This window comes from Pavona decussata, unplaced genomic scaffold (assembly GCF_977016875.1).
Source record: "Pavona decussata unplaced genomic scaffold, jaPavDecu1.1 SCAFFOLD_389, whole genome shotgun sequence".
NCBI lineage: Eukaryota > Metazoa > Cnidaria > Anthozoa > Scleractinia > Agariciidae > Pavona > Pavona decussata.
This window is the reverse complement of record NW_028145761.1, coordinates 212864-232500: the sequence shown is the minus strand read 5'-3', so window position 1 is coordinate 232500 and position 19637 is coordinate 212864. Positions and strand designations below refer to the sequence as shown.

The following is a 19637-nucleotide window of genomic DNA, read 5'->3' as shown; positions in this document are numbered from 1 at the left end:
GATTGTTGATGCATTGTAATATGTATCAAATACTGTATACATGTAGATCTCTTTAAAATCTTGTGCTTAGCCTTTTGAAGCTAACTGAAGGCGAAATGTTCAAGAGAAGTACTGAATGAGAGAGGCAGAAACTCTATCAAGCCCAACCATCAAACCCACCATCTTTACAGTGCCATGTATGTTGACAATGTTTGTTTTAATTGGTTTTTGATAGGATATTGTTTCTGATAGTGCCAGTGTGGGTATGAAAGTGAAGGTTCTCAGTCTGAGATAAATTATTATTCTGCAAGTTCCACTTATCCTGCTCTTCTAAGCTGTTCCATCCCTGGAAAAGGTGCGTGCTCAATAGGTATGGATTATAAAGGCATGCTTAAATTAGAATTCAAGTGCACTTTTAAAAATGTGCATGCCAGTTTTAATATCACATATCCACCACTTAAAAGGTTCAATTATGTCTCTGGTTTTTGTGACATCACATGGTAGGGAAATGAGCACATCAGCACATCTAAAATGTTTTTCTTTGGTATGGGGTCCTGAGTCTCTGAATTAGACATGCATGCAGAGCACAGTTTTATTTTACCCCCAGTCTCCCAGCAGTAGTTATATAATACAATAAAAGAATATTTAATAAGTTGTTTGGAGGTGACAATCCTCTTGATCTAGCTGATTTTACATGTCTGGAATTAGACAATGTAACTTCTAACTACTGGACCTACACTGTAAGTTGTCAATATATGAAGAATTCCTGTGGGATGGTTTTTAAATGCATGCCAAGTGATGCCAAGTGGAAGTTATTATAATGTTAATAAGGTTTGAAGAATAAAGAGTGTAAGTTATGGCAGTGGTTTGCTTACTTACATTGCTAATGGCTAATGGTGGAATGTGTTGAATAAGTTATGTCACCTAGCTTGTAAGCCTAATCGTTACTAAAAATTTATTGGGTCTCTAGTAAGGTTTCTTTTTTTCTTCTTTTGTAATTGGTCAAGTCCCTAAGAGAAGGAGGTGTGGGATTGTGGAAAATTGATTCTGTGCTTACATGTAAAAAGAACATAACAAGATATGCTCTACTGTTATTTTCTTGTTTATTCATGAGATGCATATAAGCATGAGTTGTTTTTCTGCAATTCCCCATCCAGTAGGGGGATTTATAGGGTAAGTTAATTTCCGGTGTGATTCTCTATCTCTTTTTAGAGCCTCAACTGCTTGCCAAAAAGAAAGTTTGTTCCAAGGATCCAAATAACAGTATTCATGTTGAGGATGTGATTCCATATCAAGACTGTGGAGTTCAGAGCTCTTAGAGTAAGTTGACCTAAAAATTATTATGTATGTGAGCAGCATGACTTTGCCAATACAGAACTACACAAAGCACTGTTTGTGATCACTCCTAAAAGTGACCATCATTGTGAAATCTGTGACATATTATAAGCCCTGTGTTAAAAAGATCCTTTAAGTGACATCTACCCTAAGCGATGGCACCACTTTTTTGAATAACCAACTGGCCCTTTTCTCCTAAGCGACCAGTGCAGCCTTCAGAAAACAAGCATTAGCCAATAATGATACTTAAGGTTACAATTGGTAGCTTTCACTGAAGCGTCAGCTCTCTCTTTATGAACCATGTAGAAGTTCATTCAAGGCGGCCGGTATATGATTTTACAGAAAATTTGCATTTGCAGCTTCCAAAATTTATCAAATCGGTATTGCAGCTGCTTGACAAAAATCACTAAGAATTGCTGCTCGGTGGTAGGACAAATCCAGAAAACAAGACCTTCTGTGTATCTCTGTCTGCTAAACAAGCTACATGTATTACAGTTGCTTCTAGTTCGCGTTTCAAAATAAAGTTGCTACATGATTAGCAATCGGTGTAATTTTGTTCTGCTGAAGCTTATGCCAATTTGGTATTCCACAACACCAACTATTAAACATTTCCAGTTGTTTAACTCTAGACATACCATTACAGTGTAATTGTAACAGCAGGTTTAATAAACATGTTAAAGACTGGTTTTGGTTTTAAAATATCCATAGAAAACCACTGTGGTGTCCTCAAAATCATGTAAATTGATCAGATTATCGAAGTGTTAACAACATTTGAAATAATTTATCTTTAAATCAAAGTCTCCTGTGAGCCAACTCGTGAATGCAGATGACGCATCAGTATTTTAATTGAAATTAAGATGGCTACATACACTACCTTGAAAGCTAAAAGAAGTCATATCTTTGCCTGATCATGTAACGAGAAATAACCATATGTGTACTATAAAAATGATTCTACACTTATTCCCTACATATTGTATAAGGTTATTCTGATGCGCCTTGGAACAAATTTTCGGGTGTTTTTTATTCAAAGTTCATGCAGACACTTCACTCATTCAATTTAAGACGCCGCACTTTGTGGAAAAACGGGAAAACTTATAACTTTGCTCATATTAAATGAAAAATCTCCATTCTTGCATTAAAATAATTGTCAAATTTTTATCTACAGATTGAATAAGATTATTTTGATGCGCTGTGAAACAAATTTTCACTTCTTTTTTTATTCAAAGTTCATGCCGACACTTCACTGATTGAATTCAAGACACCGCACTTTCACTGCGCATGCTTGAAAGTCAACAGCCGAATCAGCCAACCAACCTAGTGAAAAACCCACCATTGCTATCACTCGTTCATTGTGCATGCTGGCATTTACGAGTTAAAAATGGGTATGGAAGTGGTTCATTTTGCCAGCTTGCTGTGATGTTGGAAGGGAGTGCCCATAGTTTTACGCAACACGGCACAAACTTCAATAATCAGCCTGGTCATAATTGCATTTCTGAAATTGAAACCTCCCAGCATAAAATTGGAAATACAAAAATCTGATCATGACAGATTTAAACTACAACATGCAGGTGTCATGACTGCTCACGTATCCTACCCCCTTAATGTTGTAGTTGGCAACAAGACTTTTTTCTCTAAACATACATTTTGTATTTTTTGCACAAGAATTTAAAATGGGTGTGGTTTTAAAAACAATGGAAGCAGTGCATTTTGCCAGCTTGCTGTGATATTAGAAGGGAGTGCCCATAGTTTTACGCAACACGGCACAAACTTCGGTAATCAGCCTGGTCATAATTGCATCTCTGAAATTGAAACCTCCCAGCATAAAATTGGAAATACAAAAATCTGATCATGACAGATTTAAACTACAACATGCAGGTGTCATGACTGCTCATGTATCCTACCCCTTTAATATTGGAGTGGGCAACATGACTAAATTTTTCTCTAAACTTACATTTTTGAATTTTTTTAAACCAGAATTTAACAATTTGGGCCCATTGGACAATGGGGCAGAAAAGTTTCAAGTTGTTCAAAGCTTAGTTTTTTTGTACAAATGTTTTCACCAGAGGACATTCACTTTTTTTTACTGTTAATCCTGGTTATGGATCTTCTGTTGTCTAAGTGTAGAGTCGTCCACTGTAAATAAACTTTTCTTAACAGGGGAACATATGTTATGGATGTTGGAACATAAAGTCTGTTCATACAATGTATTTATATTAGACAATAATGTTAGTCTCCTGCAGTGGAACATTCACAATTAATTAAATTGTAATAGCAACTGGAACCACAATGACAGACGACTTCTTCCTACATACTCCTGCACATCAAAAGCTCAACGGTATGACCATGAAAAAACTGTAATAATCAAGACTGAGTGTACTGAGACAGCGTATTGTTGCAATCTGATCCCCCATTGAATGAAACAGTACAATTTCAGTCAATTTCAGTCAATTCCAGTAGCTGTGAAAACTCACAGACAGATTTTTCAGTTCTTAAGATATTTAAATCTCATTGGGCTGAATTCTGTTACCACAACCTCGAATCTTTCAGCTTTTAGTGGTGAGTTGGCCCCAGGGTGTTATGGCATCCTGTAAACTAAACATGACCTACTCTGAGAAAACCTAACTTTTAAAATGCAAAATCTGCAATGAAACCCAATGGGAAGGAGAAAGAGATGGAGGTCAAAGAATAGCTGCCTCTGTCATGAGATAAGTAACAAGACCATCCCCAGGCATTGATATGTTATGTTTATTTTTAATACAGTTCCCTGAAAAAAGGGTGACGATCAGGTTATTGAACTGTGCAAAACATAAAAAGTAGTTGTATGGTTTAAGATAGTGCCACTTTCAGTTCTTCAGTTACTTCACCATTTCATTATGGATATTGGAACTGCAGGGATGTTCCTCAGCACTAAGAAATAATTCCTGGATTCTAAAGCAATAACCTGTGAACAGGCTCCCAAGTGGGGTCTATGGCAAAGATGAAAATCGAGCTCTTCCTCGCCCCATACCGTGCTCCGCCCGCCCGGCTCGCCGATTTTTCTTTTCACCCTATACCCCACTTGGGAGCCTGTTCACAGGCTATAAAGCAAATGCTCCATGCAGATAACTGATTTTGGTAGCAAGTCATAATTGCTTGTATTGTACCCATTAATAAGTGTTGTGGAATGCCGAATTCCAATTACCATAATGAAAGACAAAACTTCTGTGCTGTGATGATATTTAAATCTCATAGGTTTTTCCCTGCAAACAACCACTTCACATCTCTCAACTGCATGAACACCGCCAGCACAGTTTCCCAAACACTTCTTTAAGAGGTGATTACGGCTAATAAGAATACCACCTTGATTCATTTTGTTAAAAACAAAATACTGCCTTTTTCCTGTCCGTGATTCCAATGTCAGTACAGGCTGGTTTTCTCTCTTGACTGATGGCCAAAGTTGTTTAATAATGTTAGACTTAACAATTTTATGGTAAATCAAATCAAAAACTTCTCAGGAAATGTTCATAGTGAAATCTCCTCTCCATGGTGTCGCTAAAGTTGGTTTTGAGCGCAGTCTTCTAATTACCTTTTCGTGAAGCTTTTTCATTGTCCTTTTTGACCATTCCTTGGATGGGAATCAACTTTTGCAAGTCTGGATTTCGACCACTAAACGTTGTAGTTCTCTTCGATGACTCCTACTGCTGCTTCGAACTCAGCAAAAAAGCATGAAATATCCCTCAACTCCATGCCGTTTTCTGTACAAGACATGTACTCCTCGAAAAACTGGCTTATTTGATCAGAAGGAGGATTTTCCAGAAAGAGCTTGGCCGCCATATTAGATTCTACCAAAGCCCCCCAAAATTCTCCCATGACAGGCTGCGCGCCTCTGATGATCCACATTGGATTACCTATGATGGTCTCAAAGGAAGGCAGCATCTAGGAACTGGTCTCACCGGCCGTGCACACTGTAGGAAAGGGAATCCTATCTCATTGCTTTTTTTGTTCAGATATAAAGTCTTTAGAAATTCTCTCATAAACAAATTGGTGTTTCAACCAAATGTATTACAGTTTTCCTTTTTCCAAGAATCTTAAAACCTAATCTTTTTAAAGTTTAAAATATACTACAAATACGTGACTCTCAAAACCTCGCGAAGCTAGGGCTGGGCGGACAGTCGATTTGAAGTGAAGGAATGTGCTAAGGCAGCTATAAGAAAGTATAAATTGTCACTAATAGGCCTTTTGCAGTAGCTGGTCACATGATCAACTTTCCGATCAAAAACAGTTCTCCTTTGGAAAGTTTTGTTACAAGGTCTTAGGAACTGAGAGAGCATATTTAAAGTAGGTTAATTACCCGTAAATTTTTATCCATATATCTCAAAAGTAAGATTAGAAGGATTTGTACTGGAAAACTCCTCAATCTTTATAATTCTTCGGGTCATACTCAGCCTCATCCAGTGATAGGTAATTATGATGATGATGATCATCATCATCATCATCATCATCATTATTATTATTATTGTCAGTAAGTATATCACTCTTTCCAATATTAGTTTATTCCATGGTCCCTATATTTGTAATGCATCTTCCTCCCCCCTTTGACCCAACAGTCTATTATTATTGTGCTCCTCATGTGTTCAAAATCAAGTGTCGGTGTTTCCAATGCAAACTAAATGTAGCATTTTTTTGTTATTTTGTTCAGATAATCAGATTTCTTGTGATTATGAGATGGGATGTGGCTGAAATAGAGTGAAAAATTATACAATTGCATAATATCAGAACCTTGGTATCATCTTCAACCTTATTGGCCTTTCAAACAGACACAAAGAGACAATATAGGTTGGTTTCCATGCAAACACGTGCCCTTCAATGAAGAAAATCAATAGCTCAGCTATGGCAAATAATCCCATTAGTAGAAGTAGTTGTTTATTGGCACGTCCTCTTATAAGTTTGGCAAGTAGTCTCCATAAGTAGTCGTGTAAGTATCATGTCCCCATAAGTTTGGCAAGTAGTCCCCATAAGTAGTTGTGTAAGTATCATGTCCCCATAAGTTTGGCAAGTAGTCCCCATAAGTAGTTGCGTAAGTATCATGTCCCCATAAGTTCGGCAAGTAGTCCCCATAAGTAGTCGAGTACTATCATGTCCCCATAAGTTTAGCAAGAATTAAAATTCCCGTTAAGTAGTCAGAGGGGAGTTGATGAAACCCCAGGAAGCAAATGTCTTGACTTATAACAAACAAGCAACCAAACAGCCTTCTTCTTCTTCTTCTTCTTCTTCTTCTTCTTCTTCTTCTTCTTCTTCTTCTTCTTCTTCTTCTGCATCAGAAGAGGTGGTCCTCGCAAGTAGGGTATCACTATGGAAACACAGACCTCACAAGTTAGGTGAGTATGTCCCCATAAGAATTGTATGGCAAGTAGTACCCATAAGTATTCAAAGTTGAGTATTGGGCAGGTCCTCATAACTAAGACCCCACAAAAAAAATTGAAATTTCCTAAAGTCTAATCAAGTGTTTAAAGAGATGGGCAAATAAGCTACCAAACATCCATATTTTTTTTTTCATACCTCCAATAGAAAGGGGGGTCCTCATATGAGGTGTATGGAAACACAGACCTCACAAGTTGCCAAAGGTGAGTATGTGTGTGTGTGTGTGTGTGTGTGTGTGTGTGTGTGTGTGTGTGTGTGTGTGTGTTTGTGTGTGTATGTAAGCGTGTATGCAGATGAGGGGAGTAAACAAAGATTTAGAATGAAGAGAATCGAAGTGTTCCAACTTAATACTGTCGCAAACAATATGCCAACAGTAAAAAAATCGATAGCTAAAAGAGAATTCGTTTTCCACGGTCAAGTCACAATGGATAACGGGTATTTTGAGAAAATGAACCCTAACTCTTCCAGTATACTAAAAGGCCGGCACCCAAGTCTACGACATCATGAAGTAATAGTGGTTAAGTAAACTTCACAGCCAAATCAATAAAAAAAGCTTGTTTCAGTTACTTTATTCCAAAAGAGTCGAAGTACAATTCACAATTGAATTGTAGAGCGATTTGTTGAACGAAACGTTTTAGATTTTGGAGTTTTTACCAAATTTCTATCTCCTTTTATCCCATACCCCCACCCCCCCCCCCCCCTCCCAAAGAAAAAAAACCAACACAGGAGAACAAATCCGAAAGAAAAGAATCGACCTATAAATGTTAAGCGCTGTCACTGAAAGCTTAAAATGCAACCGTCCGTGGTTTTAGAAACATGATTTCGTACACTTTCTTGAGACTTTGAAGCATAAAGCCATGACACTATAAAACAGGCATTTCTTATTTTGCAATGTTTTTTTCTTCTTCTTTACTTCATGCTCACAGCGTATATTATGGTCTGACGTTAATTTTCGTCATCAACTTATCGACTTGCACGAGAATCATAACGCCCCACACTTACACTGTAGCACGTACGTTTGCCACACATAACGGAGCTGAAATCAAAAAGGAATAATTACCTGACACAAGATTGCACTGAGTCCTTCCATCTCCAGTGTAAGGATGATCACAAGAACAACTGTACGATCCTACAGTGTTTGTACAAGTAGCTCGGGAACTGTGGCAGCTGTGCAGGCCACTGGCACACTCGTCGATATCTGTACGACACAAATCACTAATGAACGGCGTCGTGTCTGGACGACTGTGATTTATTGTATGCGGCAAAGCGATAAATACAAGTGTAGTCCCTGAACAGTTGATAGTGACTAAATAATTCAAGTACAACCTAGTGGAATATGCGCCTGCATCGGTTTACAGCCGGAAACTTAATAGTTTTCAGGCAGGCCTGCTTACAGGCCCTTTTGTCGTCAACTTCTCGTCTTGAAAAATTCTAACTTGTCCTTAATTTATTTTCCAACACTGATATCCTGCAAGCTCAGAAATTTTCGGTTACTGGAAATGTAAACATTACTCCTCATCAAAAAGAAAATACTATAAATAACTCACCAGTACATGTTTTTCCATCGCCCGAATACCCAGAATCACATGTACACGTGTACGACCCTTCGGTATTATTGCATATAGCGTTGACATCACAGCTGTGAGAGTTGGTAGAGCACTCGTCTGTATCTACGAAAATGTAATGGGAGAAAGAGAGAAAATATCAGTGTTTAATTATGAATGTATTTGGAATCAGCCTTGAGATGCAATCTTGCATCTCTTTATGATATGGTTCTAAAATCCCTCTGTCCCTTCTTGTCCTGTATTGTCTCATTACAGCGGCTACTGTTGACCCCGTCGCCTTTTGTGTTCGTTGTTCCTTTTACTGCACCACTACGTGATGTACAAAAGGTTGTTGATTTTTAAAATGATTCCTGTTAAATTCGAGCTTTTTCTGAGCTAGTAAAACATTTGTTACTGTACATTGTTTTTATGCAGCCTCTTGTCTTCAGGCTATTTTAGTAGATTATTTCCTGCTTTCCGAAGATATAATTGCCAGTCTACTACGGGAAGGATTTCCAATCCTTTAAGCTTGGCCAAGACCTCCCTAAAGGTTAAGGTTAGGAAAGGCGATTTTATGATTAATTACCTTTTAAACTGATTGTAGTAGCCCCAGCTATACAGAATTGAACGAGACAAAATCTGCAACTTCGCAATATTGGCAAGATAATCCGATTCTTAACACTATTCAAACTTGCTCCTTGACTAGTGTCTATCTGACACCTGTACTCCGGATTCTCAAGCCTTCCATTGTAAATTTTACGTTTTGCACAACTTTACGTTATGACAAATGTTCAAAGCACGTGCATAGCAGTGAAAAAAGACCCGGACAAACAGAAAGAGAATAATTTCGAGATAACTGACAATGTCTAATATCGTTGCCATAGTTATAGGTGTTGCTTGGAAACCGATAAAAAAAAAAACTTAGGTCATATGTTGAAACAATAATGTAGTATAAAGGAGATCGAAGTTTATCTTCTATGCGAGATTGTAATTAAATTTCAAAACTTCCACCCTAAGTCCAGAAAAACTGCTGCCAGCCTCCTTAATTTTTAGCTTAAATTCCTAAATATCATTTTCGCACCCGTTAAGATAGTTTCAGTCAGTCTTTTAGAGTAAGCCACAAATGAATAAAAAAAAAAGATATTTGTCCATCGCCCGAATATCCAGAATTACATACACATCTGTAAGATCCGTCGGTATTTCTGCACGAAGCATTCGCACCGCAGCTGTAAGAGTTGCTGAAACACTCGTCTATATCTACGAAAGCGTAATGAGAGCAAACTTTTCATATAGAAAACAATCGTATGTTGCAGCAGCCAACTTCTTTTATTTTTATATCAGAAAGCTTTTACAAGCCCTCTGTTTTGCTCTCCTTTCTCTCTCTTTTTTTTTTTTTTTTTTTTGTTGCTCTCGCTGCTACAGTAAGGCAACACATTGAAACACCCGGCACTCAACAACGACAAAAAAAAAAAAAAAAAAAAAAAAAAAAAAACTGCTTTAAGTTCTGGTGATCCAACTGTTACTTTTAAACAATATGAGCTGATAAATCCCTAGTCTACAATTTACTGTATTACAGTTAATATACTACTATCAAATATTACAATAATGTGCTATATAACTATGTAACCTCCGCGCTATTACCGCACTTTGTTTTCTTTATATGATTATCCTCGTGCTCGCCATCATAACTTAGTTACCATTATCCTCAGCCCTGCTTTCGTTGTTTAAGCGTCGTTTTCATCGCCTCGGTCAAAACATTATATAAGCATTATCACTTCCATGTAAATGATAACGAGAATTGTATTTTATACTGAATTACTTGAGTAATCAGTATTTTAAAATGTATTACCATTGCAAATCTTGCCATTTCCCGTATATCCAGATTTACAGACACAGATGTACGCGCCCTCGGTGTTTTGACAAGCAGCATTGGGGTCACAGTCAAATGAGTTTGTAGTACATTCATCCAGGTCTGGAAAGATACAACACAGACATTAAGCCCAATTAGACTGTTGAAGTTGAATTTTTTTTTTGTAACATATTTGCAAACGGCAGGAAATTTCTTGATTTTTTTTTCTAATATAGCTTTATTTCAATACTACACATAGCACATACATCTCATAATACACTATCCTTATTACACTTTTTGAAGAACAGAATAAATTGATCCCCCGCACTTATTTCTCAAAATAAATAAGTAAATAAATAAATAAATAAATAAATAAATAAATAAAAGAGTTGTTATGACGATTCAAAAATCGCCCACTTTTCTCTTAAAAATTTCTTGATTTTTCCAAAATTTACAAGGAAAAGAAATTGGCATGGTAGGCCAGGCCCCAAGGATTTTTTTGTTGTTATGGGTAACCAATTTTGATCACGAATTTAATGTTACCAATGTCAAACAATTTAATAACAGGAAAGTTTTCGGGAAATAAATCATAAAATATTGACTTTCTTACAGTAAATTTCATCTTCTTGTATCATGTTTGCGGTTTTGTCTTTTTTTTTCTATTCGTTCGTTTTTGAGGTTTTCCTAACACTAAGAAATCTAATGTGGTCGAGAGTCTGAAAACGTGACATAATTGTTGCGTCATAGGACAAGGTAGCGTCCATTGCGTACATCAAAAGCGACATCTGCACGTACCGTCTATCCTGGATATAAATAAAAGCCTCCATCTCACTTTGCTGTAGTTTTTATACTTGCAAAGTTATGGTGAGTGACGAAATCTGTCAATTGATTTTTTTTTTATCCATGGGTTGACACTGCTAACCTTTGATTGCTGATTTATTTATTTATTTATGTATTTATTTATTAATTTATGTGTATGTATTTGGAATAATTATTTTTTGGCTATGGTTATTTAACAATTATTCCGTGAGCGCGCGTTGGATATGAGATGGTAAATAGCCAACGAGGCGCGAAACCCCGAGTTGGCTATAAGAAATCTCATATCCAATAAGTACGAACAGATTAATTGTTTTATTAAGTTCTCCGCGTTTGGGTATTGCTGTTGAAGTTCACTTTTCACTGTAGGTTCGCCTGTAGTATAGTGGTTATCACCTCTGCCTTGAACGCAAGAGACCGGGGTTCAAATCCTCGACGGTGAACCATATTTTCGCATATAGTACGTTATATCATGCTTTTACACGTTGACTTGTTTTGTTCCTTTGATATGACAGGTCGTTGCAGTCATCCTATGTGGAAATATGGATACAGTATGGATATTGGTATGAATATTCCCTGCCATATCTACTGCACTCTACCTGTAAAGCAAGTAAAGTTGTTGCAATTATCGCATGACACATCATTCCAAGCGTAACCATGCTTGGCACCCAAAGTATGCACACAGTCTTCATTTCTCCAGTTGTTTGGTTGTCTCGGCGCCCAGAACCTAAAGCTGCTCACTTCTTTATTGGTCCAAACAAACGATCCATCAACACTTCTATCATTGAGACCAATCCAACTTCGTTCGCCGTTATTGCGATGCTGGATGTAGACATTCTCCTCTTGATTGTGAACGGTCACTAGATCTGAGCGCATTGTTGAACAGTTTGATTCAACGGTCAGCCATGAACTGCATGCGCGGCTTGTGAAGTAGCAGTAACCACCAAAGTAACTCCATCCTGGTCGGCATATGTCTGTATTAACAGAGGACATAAAAAAAATATTCAATGGTAGTTTCTCCTTATGACATTTTTCTGGTACCAGGCAACCAATTCTGTTATGATTAAGTCGTGTTAGTTATCAATTACCTTGGCTAAGCATAAAAAATTTGAAATAGGGTGATTTTAAAGTTTTAGACAAACAACCAAACTCGTCCTCCTCGGTTAATACATAGCTTAGGACGTACTCTCCAAGGGAATGGTTGTATTATGGGTTATGGCACTGCTGGGATGCGCGTCCGGGGAGTGCAAATGCGGGGACTATAACGGCGTCCGAAGTGGTGGCAAAAATGTGCGTCATCTTCAATGGTGCTCAAAACTCAACTTTATATTTAAAAAAACCTCTGCAAATTAGAAATCCTGCACATTCAACGTGCAGAATGTCATCTACTTAAATACTTTGCTGCTTCTTGGTAGATTTCCGGCAGTCATTAAATACACAGATGGCATTGTTGGTTAAAAGTTGTTGTCTCGGTCTCTATTACAATATATATCGTGATTATGGAAACAAATAGTTACGAAATTTAACCAAAATAGTTCTAATAAACAAACATCTACGAAAATTCTAGAAAAAAATCAGAGAACACCCTAACAGAATCCCCCCCTCCCCCACCCTCACTCCATACTGTCCTAAAACAAGAGTAATAAAATATACATATTTACATTGGTTAGCCCAATTTGGTTTAGAATTTACTTCTTCATTAATCTGTATATTTTCACATTACTCATTTTTTTTTATTAATACAGTGAACAATTATTAGTCTTCTTTCGTGAAATGATTGATTACTAGTACGTAAAACAAACAAACAAACAAACAAACAAACAAACAAAAAAGTAGTATTTTGTACTCTTACCTGACAGGACAGTGTATGATATGGAGAGCGGGTCATACTTTGACACATACAATTCCTTTACACATACTCGAGCTCCTGTGGTGTTGATGTACTGTAAAAAAGCACAAACTCGTATGACATGTTCTATGCTTTTCTTGTTTGTTCCCTAGACTTCGCCTTATCTTATCACAACCTTGTACATGCCTAATTTGTGCGACAAAAACTTAGAGATTTGTGATCGTTCGTAATTGAGCAAGTTACAGAAAGTTACCTAAAATATAATTGGTGCCACGGATGCAGTTTAAACAAACGAAAAAACAAATATCGTGTATTTAGAGAGGTAGACCCGAGCTCTTTGAATGGTATATTATTTAAATAGTTGACTCACAGATTGCTATACTGTTTTTCAGCACAGAGTTACTTTTGTTTTTTGAAAAAGTGTCTCACTCAGTTTATGACCTCGATCGAATCTTTATCGATCATGCCACGTGAGCATTCTTACGCTGTTGAAAATATGATAATTAAAATCTATAGCAATGGCCCCTCTACTTGACTGTCCATTGGTGTCCGGAAGCGGCAACATAGACCACTGCGAAAGCTTAAGAGCGGATGTCTGTAAATATCAACCAGCAGAGGTGTGCAAGAGCGAAAAATTCAAAATTCTCAAAAAAATTCACAACATTGCCCACGGTAAACTATTGCAAGAAATACATGTTTTACTTCGATCCGATAATTATTTTTAATGTGAGGCTATGATCTTGAATTCACCGCTCCTGAACCGGGTTTTCGGTGTCTGACACCACATGTTGCGAAGACCTTGTTTTAAAAATCAAACTAGTTTCGTTCCAAAACGAAAAACATTCAGTCTGATAAAGTACATAATTATAGACATCATGAATAGTATGTTACTCATCTGAAGTGAAAATTAAATATTTAGCAGATTTTTCAATATTTACAAGTTTCTAAGCGATTTCTTGTGATGCCAAATTGACAAATTTGCGAGGCTAAAATCATAAACTGGTACATGGCGTTGAGGATAAAGATTTACACCACGTGAAAGAGCATCATTTCTTCTTAAAAAATCCGCTCTCAAAACTATGGGCAACACGAAGGCAATTTTTGAGGCCGCGAGTTACAAGAACTACTTTAGTGAAATTTGAGCTTTTCTGTCACGGCATTCCGATGCTAAAACTCAGATAAACACAACATGATAACGTTTCAAACAACAATAATTTATTGTTTCTTGCTACAGAGCACTGCCTGTACATGACATATACTTCTAAGACTATTTTCCTTGGTTTTCTAACTTTTAGGGACAGTGTCAAAGGATTTTAGCGGAGTTCAAAAGCCGTACACGCTTTTCTGTCTCGGCATTCCGATGCTAAAACTCAGATAAACACAACATGAAAACGTTTCAAACAACAATTGTCTGTTGGTACTTGCTATAGGTTTTGGCCCACGTTCATAATATTACTTTCCATGGTTTTTGATCATTTCGGGCAGGCACAAAAGATTGTAGCAGTTTTATTAGACCCCGAGCTCAAAAGCGTATAAAGGTCCCAAAGGTCAGTTTACGTAGTCAATGTTTTAAATTCGGACCAGAATGTTTTGCATTGAATCTTACTTTAGAACAAATGGAACAATAGCTACAAGTGCTACGTAATTCATACCTTTTGAACGAGCTTTCTGTACATTGTAGAAATCATCACATCAATCATGAACGATATACGCATTTTACCGCGGCTTAAAAATACGTTTAACGGCAGAGATTGCGTTACAGCTTGCACAGACCACTTGCCCCCAGGGGGAGGGGGACTCCCATATCAAATTGACGAGTTGATCGTCATAAATTTTGAAAAGTACCACTAAAAGGTACCAGAATTTGTTTTGTAGCCGTGGTCTGTACAATTTTCCCACATAGTGGTACCAACTCTAAAATGAATACGCTAAGTGACAGTTGACTGACATTTATAATAATTTTCTCTTATATGTTTTCGCTTAATACCCTAAAACTGGCTAAAAGGTACCGCTATACATTTGACAGCTACGATCACCCCCGTCAATTTTTATATAAAGGTTCACCCCCAAGGATACCCTGCGAGCAGAGGCATTTCGACTTATCTAGGAGGATCGAAGGGCCTCTGCTCGCAGGGTACCCTCCGGGCGCATGCCAAGGGTAATTTTTCACTGCTGCTTCGATACAAACTGTAACTGCGATTTACTTGTGAGCTGTATTTTCTGTCACTGAACTTTCTAAACGTGCAGTTAGCCCACGTTGGTATTCAAATCGCTTCAGTTTGTTACGTGGGATGCCTGTGCAACCCACGTTATAAAATGGGGGCCGTTTGTATCCACAAATGCGCATCTTTTAATTATTAACTCGTTTTAGATGTATCAAATTCAGTTTTCTCTTAGAGGGGATCTTTTTGTCTCCTATTGTCCTTATTGTCTTTAACAAAAACGGTCCAATCAGAATGCAATATCTTAGTGTAGGTCAGGAGGGATCGGAGGGGAGTTAATTACTATTGTGATTATTCAGGTCTTAGTGGTCTCTCGGTGGAACTGAAAAGGCTTTAATTTAGTGGCGTGGCCATATTGTTTTAATGTTTTAGATTCCAATGTGCCGTTTTCAAAAAGAAAATTAACCCTTTTGAAGCGGTAAATCGAAAGAATAACTTCTAAGAAACACTCGACAGTAAAAACAGTGGAAATCGGAGAGTTCAAGGCGAAGGAATCATGCTTATGTTTGACAGTTGTAGAACCATCCAGAATATGCGGGGGAAAGGTCATTGGTATTAAGCTAAAACGCAGATCGCATCACTTTGTCGAATTGATGCTCAAACGCAACTGGAAATCCACTTTACAAAAAGATTAAAGGCTTGATTGTCCATTTGTACTAAAAGTTTTCATTTAGGAAAGCTTTTTGCCTGTTTTCTTTCTGTTTTTTTTTTTTTTTGGTGAAACGAAAACAATTTGTAATCTTACACTTTTATTTACATAACCAGAAACGTGAGTCAGGCCACGTTATTGTGATAGAAATTCCGGTATAACGATAAGACGCGTAACACAAGGGAAACAACATAACGCTATCTTTGTGACTCAAAATATTCCATTAGCTAGGATAGTCTGCGAAGCATACAATTATAAGAATCAAGGGGCATCACACGTAAATGCCAGTATAGGCATCTTGTTTATTTTGCTCAGCAATCCAACTTTCATGCTCGATTCTGGTTTCACGGCGTTTAAACAAATTGAGCCGAAATGGTATCGTGTGAGTATTCTTCGATTGTTGGAGGACAATGTGGACAAAGTGTTGGAAATCCAGCGAATACCCAATGTATTCCAATCAGAGATTGTGGCACAGACATTCGAAACTATCTAAGGGCCACGGGGTTTGCTGACTGAATAGTGAAAACTGAGGCGGAGCTTCACGTTGGCAGAGCAGGTATCGGATTACTGTAACGCAAAACTCAAGAGCTTAAATAAGAATTACCTTTAATAACGCTTGCAATTTGATTCTGAATTACTGGTTATTACATCCACATACATTTACGATTTTTAGTGATTTTTTTTTTAAAGATATTTGGCTGTGTGCTTTGTCACTGTTACAGTCTCCTGGCGTAAAGAATGGGGAGGTTGAGGGGTAGGCGGCGGGGTAAGAGCGAGGAAACACCACTGTCATTCCTATTTTCCCCAATATTTCCTGCAGTACGACTTACACCTGCTACAGTCGACCGCAGTACATTGTCAGCAGGAATAAGGAAGGAGCGTAGGGGGAGCAATTTTTGTCAGAAAGAGTGCCAGGGTTTCACAGCCTGGACGTCACAGCTCATTCCTTTGGCTGTAAAGCCAGTTCTACAAAGTGACATAACAAACTGACTAAACTTCAGCGCAAAATTTCCCTTGGTATCTTCAAAATCGATGACAGCCATATGCATCTAATCAGGTCTATTTGCCCAAGACATCGAGAACCTTATGGCATCAGACGGCGCTGCCAAAACCGATTCTGCGCTGGTCCTACCAAAGTGGGCAGCTAAACGTTTCAAGCAAACGAAGAGAGATCGGAGCATCACCGTTTGTGCAATCTAGACTTATCCACAAGATGACCTCGATATTAGTGGCTGTCAACTTTCGCAAGTACTCTAAAAATTCAGAGCATAGCACCATATATTCAGGCAACATGATCCTGTTGGATCGTGTTCTTACTTTGAGCCATTAAGGCCAAAAAAAACCCATATTTTGTCTGCTCAAATTCCATTTAATTAATACTGACGGATGAACTATCTTTTATCGTATAAAAACGTATCATACAACAGACAATTTCTGTGAACAATAAATTGAAAATTGGGTCTTATCCAGATGAACTAGACAGTGACATTGCTTTTAACTCTCCCTGAATAGAATTTATGGTAGCTTGCGAATACAGCCGCCTCTCATCGCTCCCGGCCCCCGAGGGCCGTTTCGCGAAACGCCCCTCGGGGACGGGAGCTATGAGAGGCCGCTGTATTCGCAGGCTACGTTAGACTAAAATTTGAAAAACCTTACCAAAAATTAAGACAACTGCGCGAGTGTAGACGCAACCAGATAAAATTGTGATAACCCAAAACCGTAACCTCGGTTTGAATTGATTATATAATTAATTGTCTTTGGGGTCTAGCTGGACGAGGACAAGGGCGCACGTAAGTGCAAGGTCAGCGGTCTACCGGTGGAATGTATGTAACACAATCTTTGTGACCAAATGTATAAAACGGCCTAAAGTGTTACGATGTTTCCTATAGATGTCCCATATTTCTTAAACATCCAATGTGACCGCTCAAAGGTATGAATTACATAGCACTCTTAGCTATTTGCTCCATTTTTTTTTTCAAAGTAAGATTGAATGAAAGAAGTCCTGGTTTCATTTTATTCCATATTTACTAGTGTTGCGACCGAAACTGACCCGTGTACGGCTTTTGAACTCCGCTAAAATCTTTTGACACTGACCCTTAAAGATAGAAAACCAAGGAAAACAGTGTTATAAGCATAGGTCATGCACAGGCAGTGCCCTGTAGTAAGAATTAATAAACCATTAGTTGTGGTTATACTAGCCCTTTTACCCATGGGTAACTAGCATTTTCCCAAAGGTAAGAATGTTTTCGTTTGTAACCGCTTTTCCCAGACCGAAACTGCATTTGGGTTATTTCCTTGGAAACATCAAAGAGAACAAAAGAATTTCCCATGGCAGTTTCTGAACTGAAAAGTACGGTTTATCTGCTCCCTGAGGTGGCTTGGCCAATCATCATGCAGAACGTAGCTAACACAGGAAATCGCCTGCTATGCTCTGATTTGACCTCTGATACGCTTGGCTAATTTCGGGCTTACTGGTAGCACAAGGTGACATGGCAGGGTTTCGTGCATCACTGAATGCTAGTCAAAACGAAGATCCCTACTATAACGGGTATTTCTTTGAGATAAATACCGGTAATCCCCTCTATGATGTTGGCAGAGCTTAAAATCAACCTCTACCGCACTATCCAGCGATGCTAAATCCCTACGCGATATATCAGAACCCGTTGCCCGGTACTAACAATCACCTTCAGTTTGAACCAGACAGGGACAGTGCTAGTCCAAGTCAAACAAGTGAAACCTCGAACAGAAGTGACGATTGCAACAAGCGCAGTAGCTGGTCGTTAACCGAATCTAATTATATTTTACCCTGAGGGGAGTTCTTTTACTGTGTAACCGCATCCACAGGGGTAACATGAAACCTGAGCTAAACCGAACCCAAGCCATTTACCCTCCGGAAGGCCCCAAACCCAAGGTGTGTGTAACCACAACTATTGCTGTTTGAAACGTTATCATGTTGTGTTTATCTGATTTTTAGCATCGGAATGTGGTGACAGAAAAGCTCAAATTTCATTAAAGTATTACTTGTAATTCGCGGCCTCAAAAATTTGCTTCTGCGTTTCCCATAGTTTTGAAAGCGGATTTTATAGAAGAAATAATGCTATTTCACGTGGTGTAAATCTTTATACTCAATACCAAGTACCAGTTAATGATTTTAGCCTCCCAAATTTGTCAATTTGGCATCACAAGAAATCGCTTAAAAAATTGTAACTATTAAAAAATCTGCTAAATATTTAATTTTCACTTCAGATGAGTAACATACCATTCATGATGTCTATAATTATGTACTTTATCAGACTGAATGTTTTTCGTTTTTGAACAAAACTGGTTTGATTTTTAAAACAGGGTTTTCGCAACATGTGGTGTCAGACACCGAAAACCCGGTTTAGGAGCGGTGAATTCAAGATCATAGCCTCACATCAAAAATAATTGTTGGATCGAAGTAAAACATGTATTTCTTACAATAGTTTACTGTGGGCTATGTTGTGAATTTTTTTGAGAATTTTGAATTTTTCGCTATTGCACACCTCTGGTTGATATTTACAGACATCCACTCTTAAAATGTTGATTATCATCAAAGCCTAGAAAAGTCATGTTACATTGTAAAATGTGTTTATGAATCATAAACCTCCCTGGTAAATTCTCTCTATTTTCAAATGGATTTCTAACAGCTAGTGATATCTCTAACAGGTGAGGTGAACATATCTAGTATAGATTGAAGCGGTTGACCTACCTCCACCCAAGCTGTTATGGAATTGTGCATAGGATCTTGATTTCCACCACTTGAGGAATGGTTTGATGAAACGAAAACGCTCGGAGCATTTTGATATACTTTAGTGAAGTGTATGTCCTATGAAAAAGTCGCAGTGGTTAGAACAGGACTACATTCACTCTCAAACTAATCAATATAATTCACTTTGAAGTTGGTGATCCTACGGATGTCAAGGATACATACGCCCAAAAAGAAAACATGCTCTTTTCTCTACGGCAGAACGTT

General features: G+C 37.9%; 1 protein-coding gene and 1 long non-coding RNA gene across 7 annotated transcripts in view; one reads left to right on the top strand and one right to left on the bottom strand.

The window, feature by feature from the left end:
- LOC146451418 (uncharacterized) overlaps positions 1-6998 on the top strand; it is a 12575-nt gene extending 5577 nt beyond the window's left edge. The window contains exons 2-5 of one of the 6 annotated variants that reach the window (XR_014860032.1): positions 215-334; positions 1192-1299; positions 6615-6671; positions 6862-6998. This is a non-coding gene — a long non-coding RNA (uncharacterized LOC146451418). The other 5 variants (XR_014860034.1, XR_014860031.1, XR_014860029.1 and 2 more) reach the window with 5 other exon arrangements.
- Positions 6999-7616: 618 nt separating this feature from the next.
- LOC146451414 (uncharacterized) overlaps positions 7617-19637 on the bottom strand; it is a 37198-nt gene continuing 25177 nt past the window's right edge. The window contains exons 11-16 of the mRNA XM_085099160.1: positions 19374-19490; positions 12776-12866; positions 11523-11897; positions 10108-10230; positions 8262-8384; positions 7617-7912 (exon numbers count right to left, since the gene is read on the bottom strand). Of these exons, the coding sequence (XP_084955286.1) occupies positions 7713-7912; positions 8262-8384; positions 10108-10230; positions 11523-11897; positions 12776-12866; positions 19374-19490 (1029 nt within the window). The 3' untranslated portion in view covers positions 7617-7712. The remainder of the gene's footprint in view (positions 7913-8261; positions 8385-10107; positions 10231-11522; positions 11898-12775; positions 12867-19373; positions 19491-19637) is intronic.